This window comes from Scylla paramamosain, chromosome 30 (assembly GCF_035594125.1).
Source record: "Scylla paramamosain isolate STU-SP2022 chromosome 30, ASM3559412v1, whole genome shotgun sequence".
Lineage (NCBI taxonomy): Eukaryota > Metazoa > Arthropoda > Malacostraca > Decapoda > Portunidae > Scylla > Scylla paramamosain.
In genome coordinates, this window is record NC_087180.1 from 17,294,115 (window position 1) to 17,306,614 (window position 12,500).

Below are 12,500 nucleotides of genomic sequence, written 5' to 3' on the forward strand. Positions count from 1 at the left end.
TCAATCCCTTATTCCCCTCCTTCGCCCCTCCATCCGTGCACGCTTTCAGTGCGTCCCTCTCTCCCCCATCATCGCCCCTTCATTCTCCCTTTTCAATCTCTCCCTTAGCTCCCATCCCTTCACCCGTTTCTGTTCTATTTCCATCCTTTTTTCCTATACATAGTTGTTTTGCTATTCTGAGTCTTCCTTGTATTTCAGTCACCTTAACACCAGATCATTCAGCCAAGTAACGGAACTGACTTGATTATAAACACAGACACATGGATTTATAAAGCTGACAGATGCACCGTTTTTATCTATTTATCTATTTATTTATTTTTATCGATAATCAATAATGAATTCCGATTAGAAAGCAGAAGTGCAAGTCCCAAACGTAAGCTGCCCAACAGAAAGTAACAAAACCAATCCATTAATTCACTGAGGAACTGCATCTCAGCGCCATCTCTTGGGGAGGCGAAGAAACACTCCCGTTCACTGTCCCATCGTGCAATGTTCGTTCTTTGTTACATAGATAAGGAAGCTCCTGTAGCGAGTGTTATGAATAAAATTAGATAAGAAATAGATCATTAAGTAATAAAATTCATCATATTTCGGATTGATATCTAGACAGTCACATACAAAATCATCACTGTACAGATACACACATATAGGTAATATATTAATAAGTAATGCTATACACCAAAGTATGAATCAAAATCTAGCCAGTCATACACACTACCATCCCTTTACAGACATACACAAAACATTACGTAAAAATAAACCAAGCACCATATTTCGCATTCAAATCTAATTAATCACACAAAAATATCCCTTTATAGATTTACACAAACACATAAAAAAAAACATTACATTAAAAACTACAACTCCTACGTCTAAACAGAACACGAGTCACCTGCGCCGCTCATTACTCACAGCAGCACAGGTGAGGTAACAGCAGCAGCACAGGTGAGGTGAGCAAACTGACGTGCGGAAAATTTTGTTCGCCTCTGACATGAGCGTGGACTGCGGTGAGCGAATTCCTGGGCCGTGACGTCTGAACCTTGAGGGACACACACTGAGCTGTAATGAGGTTAGGGGGAAACAGGCGCCTCTCTATACAACCTTGCTAATGAGTGTGAACATTCCTCTTAGTAGTGTGGGAAACAAGTCTTTCTTCCCCTCCTTTGCCTCCTCTTTCTCCTCTTCCTCCTCCTCCTCCTCCACTAGCCACTTCTTCCCACACCTTCCTCCTTTTACCTCCTCAGACACGCACGCACGCAGGCACCAATTTGTCCACATTATGAAGTTCTGTGGAGTTATTGTGTTGAATCCGCTGTCTCCTGCTCTCTCTCTCTCCCGCCGCTTCTCGCTTCTAAAGGCTGGGAAATCGCTGCGTGTAGGGCAAGGCGACGGGGAGGAGAGGAGGCGAGGGAGGCGAGGGCAGTCTTGGAAAGTGAAAACACAGGCAGGTAGATGAAGATGCAGACTGACAGGCTTGTTAGGAGGGAGAAAGTACAGAGATTAAGTCATTGTTTTCTTGGGTAGGGAATTTGAATGCAAAGTGAGAAGGAATCTATAGAAATCTGTGTTACTGCTGCTTGTGTGTGTGTGTGTGTGTGTGTGTGTGTGTGTGTGTGTCGCTCTCTCTATATTTTCCCTCACGTATTATGCACGTCTGTGAGCGTTTTTATGAGCCAGAGGAAGACGTGGAAAGAAACAGACCAAGAGGCACGAGTGGACAGCTCCTGGAGAGAGGGAGAGGAGAGGGAGGCAAGGAAGGGAGGAAGAAAGAGGGAAGGAGGGAGGGAAGGAGGGAGCCTCAAAGGAGTCTTTCTCGTGGAACAGAGCAATTCTCCTCACTTGCTAAAAAGATTACGGCGCAAGAAAAGGCTCACGGCGGCGGCAGGGTCCAGGCGCCTCGGGTCGCCTCTTAATGGAATATCTTAAAGAGATTTTTTCACACTGGCTGCACGCTCGGAATGCCCCAAGGCTCGCATCTTCGCACCCGATTAAATTTCTAATCTTCCGCCAGAAGTTTGAATTCTACTCATTCTTTACGGGAAGTGGAGGTCTTGTGGCATTAGCATGGGTGGATTGCACGGCTGATACTACGAATATGGATCCATTTCTTTAAATTTACCATTCAATTTCTAGTCTACCCAGAAGTTTGATTTCTACTTATTCTTTAAGTGGAGAAGTCTCGCAGCATTAAGATATAAGAACTGAAAGACTGATGCTGCAAACACATCCTTTTCCTTTTCTTATTTTTGCTTTGCGATTAAATTTCTAATCTACTCAGAAGTTTGACCATTTACTCCTTACGGGATGCAGAACACGTGTAGAATATTTGTGGCATTAACATACAGAAATTGCACGATTGGCACTTCAAATATGTCAACTTCTCTAAAGAATCTACATGACATAAACCATGTCACGCTTACTGCAGTGTTGACGCAGATCTTGGCCACGAATGGACGAGTGACGTGTCGCATATAAAGGAAAGGAAGAGACATATATAAACATTTACAGGCTGGATAAGTGAGGTGAGGCGGGCCAGCTCGTGTCACCAGGGCGAGACAGGACATGGCAGGAGAGGAAACACGACTGGGGAATCTGACACAAAATACTCGGTTCTCTCGTAAATTGGAGCGCGAGGACATACATTTCAAGGATCAAGGAGAGAACACGTATAGGCACGTTAAGAATCTGAGTAACTTGTTGCACTTTTACTGTTTATAGAGCTTCCCTTTAATCCTCCTTTAATCTGCTGACAGTCTCCATGCAAAACCTGTCAATTGATGGATTCTTAGTTGATGGATCTACTTCATTCACTTCTGTTGTCCTTGGCTTGCTTTCAGTCTTTCTTTAATCTGCTGACAATCTCCATACAAAATCTGTAAATTAATGGTTTCTTAGTTGAGAGATCTATTTCACTCTCCTCCGCTGTCCTTAGCTTTCCCTCAATCTTCCTTTCATATGTTAGTTAGTTAGTGGATTCTCAGCATACCCGAGGCCTGCAGACTGACTGATAACGCTAAACACAGTGGGTATGAATGTACTTTTTTACTGTACGTCTGGCCATAAGCACCTCAAACAGACTCAGGGAGAAACGGGACCTGTGTGACCTGTGCTACATGTCCTCGTCAAAAAATTATGGATCCCCCAGAACCTCAACAAAATATGAACCTGATAATAGTAAAACTCCCTCTCCCCACCATTCATCCCCCCCCTCTCGAGTCTCCCATTCCCCTCGTTTGGTCTAAAAAGAGAAACATAATTGGATAAAAAAAAGGAAAAGCCTGGAAAATAATCTTGCCTCTCTCCCTCGAAGTTCAGGACAGCCACTTGTGAGTCTTTACGAGGCGAGGAATCTTTCCCAGCGTTATGACAGACACGAGAAACGGAGCATCTTGGACAGTTTCCCATTAGTGGTGCACAAAGCCGGCCACCTGGCGCCCCAAAGCAACTGTGACGAGCACCCACAAAGACCCTGACAGCCCTCGAGACCCGCCCGGACCTTATTCCCTGGCCCTGGCATCCACTAAAACTCAGGGACGTGGAGTGAAAAGTGGAATTCCTTAGTATCTATCTCAAGTTTGGACGAGGAAATGAAAAGATGAATTTATCTATCTATCTCAGTTTTGGGAATAGAAAATAGTACAGAAATTAAATTTTTTTGGCATTCATCTCAACTATGGGGCAAGAAAAGGTTTAAATATGAAAGGAATTTGCCATCCACTTCAACTTCGAGACGAGGAAGTGAAAAGTGGAAGAAAACGAGAAGGTCTAAGTGAGGAAGGCCACGACCTGCTTGAGTCCTAAGAAGGAGGAAGGTCATAATGGACAATGCTATGGAGGAGGAGGAGGAGGAGAAGGGAAGGAGGAAGAGGGGCAGAAGGGAGAGAAGCAGTATGGGGAGAAAAGGAGGAAGGGAGGGGCAGGTACGCAGCTCCTTGATGAGGCAATGAAAGGTGTGGGCATGCAGGCACTCCCACGTGACTGAGAGGGAACTGAATTTTACCTGAATACTGAGAACTTTATAGACTAGATTGAGTTCAAGGCTTTTACGGGCGAAAATGTAGTACAGTCACCAGTCGCCCCAAGAAATGATGTCACCGAGTCTTGTGAACTTAATGTCTAAAACTAGAGTACAAATTAACGTGTGGACTTGTGAACTGTTTTACCTTAAGAGTTTCAGTCAGTTCAGGAAAGAAAGAGAAGGGAAAAGAAGGAAAGATGGAAGAGGATGAGGAAGTGAAAAACGGGAAATAAAGAGGAAAGAAAGGAAAACTGTAAATTGTTTTATCTTGAGAGTTTTAGTCAGTTCAGGAGAGAAAGAGAAGGGAAAAAAGGAAAGATGGAAGAGGTTGAGGAAGGAAGTGAAAAACGGGAACTAAAGAGGAAAGGCAGGGCCACTATAAGACGCTGAGTAAAACGAGCTTATGAACCACACACAGGAGTTCCTCAAGGCAAGAGTACGGGGCATATTCTGAAACACTTCTGCCCGCACCTCCACTACTTTCAAAAGGCTCTAGTTGAAGTGCTACGGTTTTTTAATGATGTTTTTTTTATGATTCTTGTATCAGATTAACAACAATTCTACATTACTAACACGAGAAACAGTCTTGAGAACCCGGCTAAATATCTCTGTGGCCCTTGAAAAATAGTCGCGGTGAAAGAGCAAGGCCTTTCTGAATACAGGCCTATATATGGTGAAGAGAGTAAAATATTAACAGACGGGAAAAATAAACGTGTATTGGGGAAGTCAGACAGGTTACTCCGTCAGGGGCAAAGGGGGAGCTGTTAAGGGTAGCTTCTGGTCACAGGTCATTCTCCTCCACCTCCTCCTCCTCCTCCTCCTCCTCTGCCTTACTCTCCCTGGGAACCCTCACACTTTATCAAATTTGGGAGAAAATTCTTGGGAGTGAAAGGCGGACAGGCGAGTGAAAAATGAACTGAAATTCTGAGGCGGCGTACGAAACTGCACTCTCTTGTGTGCCCTGTGTCCGCGGCGACGTCCAGAGCCGGCGAATGTATCCCTGAAGGTGCGAGACGTGACATCAACGGGCGTGGAGGCGAGGATATACAAAGACACATAAGGATACAAGGATACAGAGCCGTCCTGCCCCGTCCCGCCCCGTCCCGCCCCGCCTTCTCTCCCTCCCTCAGGAAACCCAGACACCACCAGCTTATCCTTTCCGTCTATTTGAATTTTAGCCCCGCGTCAGAATCCTTGATATAAATAGGGCGATCTCAGCCGGAAATTACGACTCGGTGGATGAAAGGACGCCTCCACCAACGCTAAACCCACAACACACACGCCATTACACCCAGACGCGGGGAGGGAAGCCCAGACACCCACAAAAAATGTGTGTCTAGGTATAAATTTTATGAAAACTTGTCGCAGCTTATTCGGGGACGTTCCCTCCTTCCTTCCTTCAGCTGGTTCCGAGGATGAGATGGATGAATAATGTGTGTGTGTGTGTGTGTGTGTCGTTTCTTGGTGATGTGTTGTGGTGATAGACAGACAGACAGACAGACAGACACACCCGCGGACGTAAGCGCGCACACACATATATTCATACATACACACACATACAGACATACACACACACACACACACACACACACACACACACACACACACTTATATGATGATGATGATGATGATAGTGATGATGATGATAATAATAATAATGATAATAATAATAATAATAATAATAATAATAATAATAATAATAATAATAATAACAATAAGAAGAGGAAAAAGAAGAAAAGAAAAAGAAGTGGTTGTGGTAATAGTAAGAGAAGAAGCAGTAGTAGTGGTGGTAGCAGCAGCAGCAGCAGCAATAGTATCATCATCATCAGCAGCAGCAGTAGTAATAGTAGTAGTAATTGTTGCTACTGTTGTTGTTGTTGTTGTAGTGACAAGAATGGTGTTATGATTAACATTCTTGTTGTTAACATGATTTTTTTAATATTGATTTGTTACATTATGTTGATTTGCATCCTTAACATAACAAGTCAGGTTGGCCGAGCGGTCTAAGGCGCCAGACTTAAGTTCTGGTACTCGAAAGAGTGCGTGGGTTCGAACCCCACACCTGACAAGAAAGTGAGTACTTAATTTTAGTGGAGAGTCTGCAACCTGGCAGTGAGTGGCAGAGGCGTGGCAACGCGCTGGGCACGCCCGGCTGTCCCTCACGGGCAAAAATTTAGGTCCTTCCTTGGGCACAACATTTGTATTCCCTCCCCTGGCCACACTGGTGAATTATAACGGCGGGTCACGCTGGCAGTGTCACGAGGCAGCAGCCTTCCTCATGATACATAACTTCCTCAACAAAAAGTAGATCAGATGCATACCCATATATATATCTTGAGTTAAACAGAAACATCACGAGCAACAAAGAAAATAATTTAAAAAAAACACTCCTTTACGAATGACACACAAGACTACAGAATACTGAAACAAAACAGCATCACATAACCCGCACTGTTACCACGCCCCAACGCCATACCCACTAACACAGCCACCTCCACCACCGCAACCACCACCACCACCACAACTACCACCACCGCCACAACCTACACACCATATATACAAGACTGCACCTAGGAATTTACCTCAGTCACACCTACTATCGCCGTCAGCTTCCCACTTTCCCTGGATGCAACACCTGGACACTATAATTGCCAGCCGGCCAGGTGTGCTCCTCCCTCACCCAGCGCACGGGAGACAAAGAAAACGTTAGCAGCTTGAATAAAGGCGCGTAAGGGGGACTCATGTAATTTCCCAGTAGAGATTAATTTGAGGTTTACTGGATGTTAAAAAGTTCAAGCATGTTTATATGTATCCTAGGACATCCTCATATTCTTAAGCATCATTATATATAGCTTAAAATATCTAAATCCTACTCAAAGCACTGCAAAAAGTACTCAAACGATCTTACTTTCTTCCAAACATTGCAGAAAGATTAACACTCGCCCTAATGTTTACAGGAAGATGATTCATTTGTCATTTCAACTGTACAGAGATGGAGAGGTTAAAATACGTCATATAGAACCAAAGAATATGTAAAGATTATCACTAATTCCAACTTCCAGTAATATTTCACACTATCGGACACAATATTCCAAGTCATCCACTCTCACTCTTCACTCTCACTCTCAAAGACTCTCCTTTTATCTACTTTTCCCACCCTCACCTCCCTCCACCTCTCCCTCTCCCTCCCTCTACCTCTCCCTCTCTCCCTCACCGCTGCTGAAAATACGTTACTAAATTTTCTCATCATATTTTTCACGATTTGACACAGAACGAAACTTTCTTGCTCCGCTGTGATCTTGTTTGTCCGAGGCGTGGGAGGGAGGGCCTATTGAAAACCCAGCGAGAGAGAGAGAGAGAGAGAGAGAGAGAGAGAGAGAGAGAGAGAGAGAGAGAGAGAGAGAGAGAGAGAGAGGCTGTAAGGATCAGAGAGGAAGGAAGATGAAAGAAGGAGAGAGAAGGAGAGAGAGAGGGAGAGGGAAGACTCATAGCTTCTCGCAGGTGATAAGAAGAGAGTCATTAGGGTCGGCGGCGGAAGCTTTCAATTGCCTACAGGAAAATAAGGAACAGCTGGGGACTCTGACGGAGCGGAAGGTGGGGAAGAAAGGCAGGAAGGGCGGAAGGAGAGGAGGGAAAAGAGGGAAGGAAGAAAGGAAGGAAGGAAGGAAGAGGGGGATAGAACCATAATCTCTGCACGTGTTCTGCCCGCACGCGCGTTCACTGTTGGCATCTTAATGGGTACAAAATTTCCTTTACTAAACCTCTGCTTCTTCCCTCCTCCATCTATTCCTTCCCTACAGTATTCAGGTAAAGCTATTCACTAATTACACGTACATAACCATCGCCATTCTATCCAGGTGTTCCCGTGCAGTTCTAGGTAGCGTTAAGCATTGGCCCAGAGAGGAAGGGGACACGTGCTCCTCAGACGTCTCAAGGTGGCTGGAGTTATCACCTCACACTGCCCTGCCTTGTCCCGAACCCACCTCGTCCCTGCCTCGTTCCTGTCCCGGCCCGCCCTTGCACAGCTTCAAAGGGGATGAAGCAGGGAGTAAACAAAGGCATGTTGGTCTTTGGTAAGTAAATGAGGTCTCTTTTCACTGTTTTGGGAGGATAAGGAAATGAGAGGTGTAAGTGAGAAAGGAGGAGAAAGGTAAGTGGAGGAAAAGAAAGGAGGAAGAATACGTAGAAGAGATGAGAAGAGGATAGGGGAAATAGAAGGAAATGCAGAGAGGAGGGAAGAAGGAAGAATAGAAGATAGAAGGGAAGACGAAAGGATTAGCAAAAGATATAGAAGGGGAAAAAAAACACATAAAAAGGAGAGATCATAAAAGGAAGCAAGGAAGATGGAGATGAAACACTGTAAAAGAAAAGGAGAAGAGCAAAATATGAAATAAAAAATAGTTTAAAGAAAAGGCCAAAGAGAATGAAAAGTTACAAAAACAGGGAAAAACTTAAATACCTCAAAGGAGAATAGGATATTTTAAGAAAAGGGGAGAAGAGAAGAATGGGGGAGGTGAGGAGGGCACGGTAGGACTGAGGGGAGCGCAGGTGGGGCTGAGAGGGCTAAGACAGGAAGGAGGAAGGGTAAGAAGGAACGGGAGGCAGTGCGGAGAGAAAGAAGAGGAAAAGGAGGAGGAGGAGGAGGAGAGAAGGATACCAAGAAAGAAAGTATTTGGAGAAGGAGTCTTTAGCAAAAACTCCTTCACCCAGAATGAACTATGACCTTCCTTCCCCTCCTTCCCCTCTCCCTCCCTTTCCACGTGCAGGCGGTCACTGGCACGTGGAAAAGCGTCTCAGAGGAGGGAGAAGGGCCACAGGAACGCCACCGGATGCCACGTGCCACACCGGAAGTGACCGGAAGAGACGCACAATGCACGGTTCCTTGGCGCATTCCTGTCCTGAGAAGCGACATTCACCTCCTGGCTGCCCTTCATGTCTCGCTATGTTATTGTCGTGTTGTGCCTCCGCCGCCGCTCTCGCCCGCCCCCCGTCACCCCCGTCACTCCTCCTATTCATTCCCCCGACGCCTATGTCCCGCTGCTCATCAATACCCAGCCAGCGCTTCCTCTCCTGCAGCTGCACCGCACACACACGCACACACACACACACAGAAGGAGGAGAGAGGCTGTGTATGCAAATAATGTACGTATATCTTTAGAAAATATGATAATTCTGTAAAAAAAAAAAGGAAAAAATTAAAAACAGCACATCACAACCTAAACTCAATAAAATTAAGTTAATACAAATGCCTTACATCTTTTTTTCTACTTTTATTTTTAATTTAAAGACCTCTTCTTTTCCTCATTTCCTCCTTTCACCCCTTCATTTTTTTTCCTCCTTCCCCTCTCTTCTTCCGCCTGTTGTTGGTTCCTCCTTCCCCTCGCGTGCCTCCCCTTGTTTACCTAACACCTCACCTGACCCCTCACTCACCCACACGTCTCCCCTCACCTGTCCTGCTCTTGTCACCTTCCCCTTTTAGATACTTTTACTTCAACTCCTTCCCTTCCTCCTTCACTTCCCTTTACTCTCATCTCCATTATCATTTACTCTTCTCTTTTATGCTTGCCTAATTTGACAGTCTCTAGCTATTGTTTCTCTATTTACATTGTTGTTGTGACGGAAGAAAACGACGAGAGAGGGAGAGAGAGCGAGAGAGAGAGGAACAGAGTGAATGTATACGGAGGGGAGGAGAGGAAGAGAGACTGAAGAGCGGAGGAGGTAGAGGAAGGAGAGAAGTTTACTTACAACGAGGTGAAAGCATAGATGAAGAGGGGAAGAGGTGGGAACAAGTCAGGTAGTGTGTGTGGAGGGGAAATAAGGAGGGGGAATGAGAGGTGGTAATAAGAAATGGGTGAGAAGGGGAAAATTGAATATGGGAAGCAATGGGGAAGGTGGAGAAATGAAAAAAAATATATATTAAGGGGAATTAGGGAGAAGTGTAGGAAGGAATGGAGACAGGTATGGAGATATGGGGAGGAGAAATGGGGAGAGATACAAAAAAAGGTGAGAGATGGGAAGAAACAGGAGTTCTAGATGGGAAATAAAAGACGGTATTGAGGGAAATGGTGAGTATAAAGAATGGAGACAGCTATGGAAGGGAAAATAAGGAAAAAATGGGGAAGAGAAATGAGATAAAATAAAGGGGAGGTAAAAACGAATATGAGTGTGCCTGCATTAACCTCCCCTCTCTCACCCTGCTCCCCTCTCCCCTCACCCTTCCTTCCCTTCCTCCCTCCCGTTCACCTCCGCATCCTCCCCCTTACACTCCCCCAGTCCCCGGGGAAGCGGCAACCCCTAAGGGAGGTTCGGGTGGCATTGCTCCCGTGCTAAGTATTAATCAAGGTTTTGTTAACAATGCTGATGTGTATGCAAATGTGTGTACCTGCTGGGTGGCTACATACCTACACACACATACACACACACACACACGCATACATACATACATACACGTGTAGTAATAAGGGGAGAGATAAATGATGAGTAATGGTGTGTATTGCAAGAGGTGTTTTTGTTTACAAGTTTCTTATATTAAAGAGATAAATAGAATTTTTTTTTCTGCATACAAGTTTAGTATATTAAAGAAATTACACAGAAATTGTGCCTTTTTCTGTTGTTGTTCTGTTGTTTTTTTTGCAAGAAGCGTTTTTCCAGTGTACTTATGAACTAAATTACGGATCTTATCATTAGCATTATCATCATTCCCAAACACCTCACTGTGTTCCCTCGACTATCGTGAACAAACTGTAATGGCAGTCATGAGGGTGTCCAGGAGGTGCTTCCGTGATTCCAGTGACAATTTAACAACAACTCTGCTTTACCAGTGAGGAAAACAACCATGAGAGCCAGACAAATCATCTGCGCGACCTTTACAGTCTTCAAGAGAAATGCAAGGGTTTCAGAATACTGCCCTGCATCACTACTCACATTACGTCCCAACCAACAAACTTCTCTACACAATAACAGGAACATTACTAACAAAAACCAAAAGGACAATTGATCTAACTTTATTTTGTGTATAAAAGTATAAAATATAGATATACTTTTTGTCATATACATAATGAGATTCTCCACAATAAATCATATATGCCTCTATAACACAGGAAGACAGAAGTCGTGAAGGCACAGCGAATAATTGGCTCTATTTTGGCACTGGTCCTGCGGTGTCTGCTCCTCCACTCCAGGGGCACCGGGAGGGAGGGTCAGGTAAGAGACACGCGTCAGGATAACACTCAGGAGACAGACACACACAGAAGGAGGAAGAAGGCGAGGCAGCGGACAGTACAATGAAGCATCTCTTGAGTATTGTCTTGAGTCATTCCCAGTCATTGCGTCGACAGTGCGAGAAGCGTTTGGATTGCAGCAGACCGGCGAGTGAGGCGTGGTGAGGGTGATGAGGTGGTGAGCGTGCCTTCTCTCTCTCTCTCTCTCTCTCTCTCTCTCTCTCTCTCTCTCTCTCTCTCTCTCTCTCTCTGGATTATCACACATTAAGACTCCAGCCTCTCTCACACCCTCGGATAATTCCTTCATTGGCATTTCATCTCTGCTTTCATCCTCCTCGCGACATTCCCAACCCTTCCTCTCACGTATCCTCGCCTCGCTCTCACCCTCTCCCCTCGTTCTCAGCCTCCACTCTCACGCCGGTCTTCCTTTCTTCCCGTCCTCCGCCTCCCCCCGGCAGGAGGACAATGGGTGGGGCTGGTGGTATGCAGGTACGTTGGGGAGACCCGCGGTGGTTGCTGGTCTCAGGTAAAGCTGTTGAGAGTTGTCAGCCTCCCAGGACACACCTGGCCGCGCCCCACGCTCACACAGGCACACCTTCGCCAATTTCCCAGCCGCCTTTGTGCACCGCGGCTCAGACTTGACTCTAACGTATACAGCCTTCACAGCCTGGCGAACGGGAGTCGACTTGGTGGCAGAGCTTTAGTCCGACACAAAGTGTTCATCACCAACTAAGAATGGATGTCATGTAGTTACTGGTGATTGTTTTGTTTGCAAAACCTGGTAGCCAGGATGTGTCCTTGAAGGATGCTGACCGACTATGGCCTCTGGGAGGCCTGAGGTGTGGCTTGACTAGACTGGCGCGTGGCCCGCAGGCTCACGTGCACCGGTGACGCCCTGTGGCTGAGGGGCTTGATGCTCCCTTCAGCGTGTTGAGCACTGGGAAGCTTGCGTGAGCACTGTGAAGTCAGAGGGGCAGGGTAGGGCCGGGGGCCAGGGCCATGGGACGGGCAGGCCGCACCCCCGGGCACCCGTGGTCCTCGTGCTTCACCAGCAGTGACATGCGTGAGAACGTCTTGGGACAGGACCTGCACGCGTACTTCTTGACATCCGTGTGGGTCTGGAGGTGTGCCCGCAGGTTGCTGCGGTCCGCGAAGCAGCGGTCACACTGCGGACACTGGAAGGGCTTCTCCCCCGTGTGGGTCCTGATGTGTCCCTGCAGCAGCCAGGGCCGCGAGAAAGCCTTTCCGCACAGCTGACACTT

At 46.1% G+C, this 12,500-nt stretch overlaps 1 protein-coding gene, 1 long non-coding RNA gene and 1 other non-coding gene across 3 annotated transcripts in view; 1 reads left to right on the forward strand and 2 right to left on the reverse strand.

Annotated features, from left to right (window-relative positions):
* Positions 1-12,500, reverse strand: part of LOC135115949 (uncharacterized) — a 104,099-nt gene that overhangs the window by 11,529 nt on the left and 80,070 nt on the right. The window lies entirely within an intron of this gene.
* Trnal-uaa (transfer RNA leucine (anticodon UAA)) lies at positions 6,003-6,086 on the forward strand. Its single transcript has one exon. It is a non-coding gene; the product is annotated as a tRNA-Leu (tRNA).
* Positions 11,011-12,500, reverse strand: part of LOC135115945 (protein snail-like) — a 3,439-nt gene continuing 1,949 nt past the window's right edge. Inside the window, exon 2 of the mRNA XM_064033092.1 lies at positions 11,011-12,500. This exon is cut by the window's right edge and continues 956 nt beyond it. Within this exon, the coding sequence (XP_063889162.1) occupies positions 12,204-12,500 (297 nt within the window). The 3' untranslated portion in view covers positions 11,011-12,203.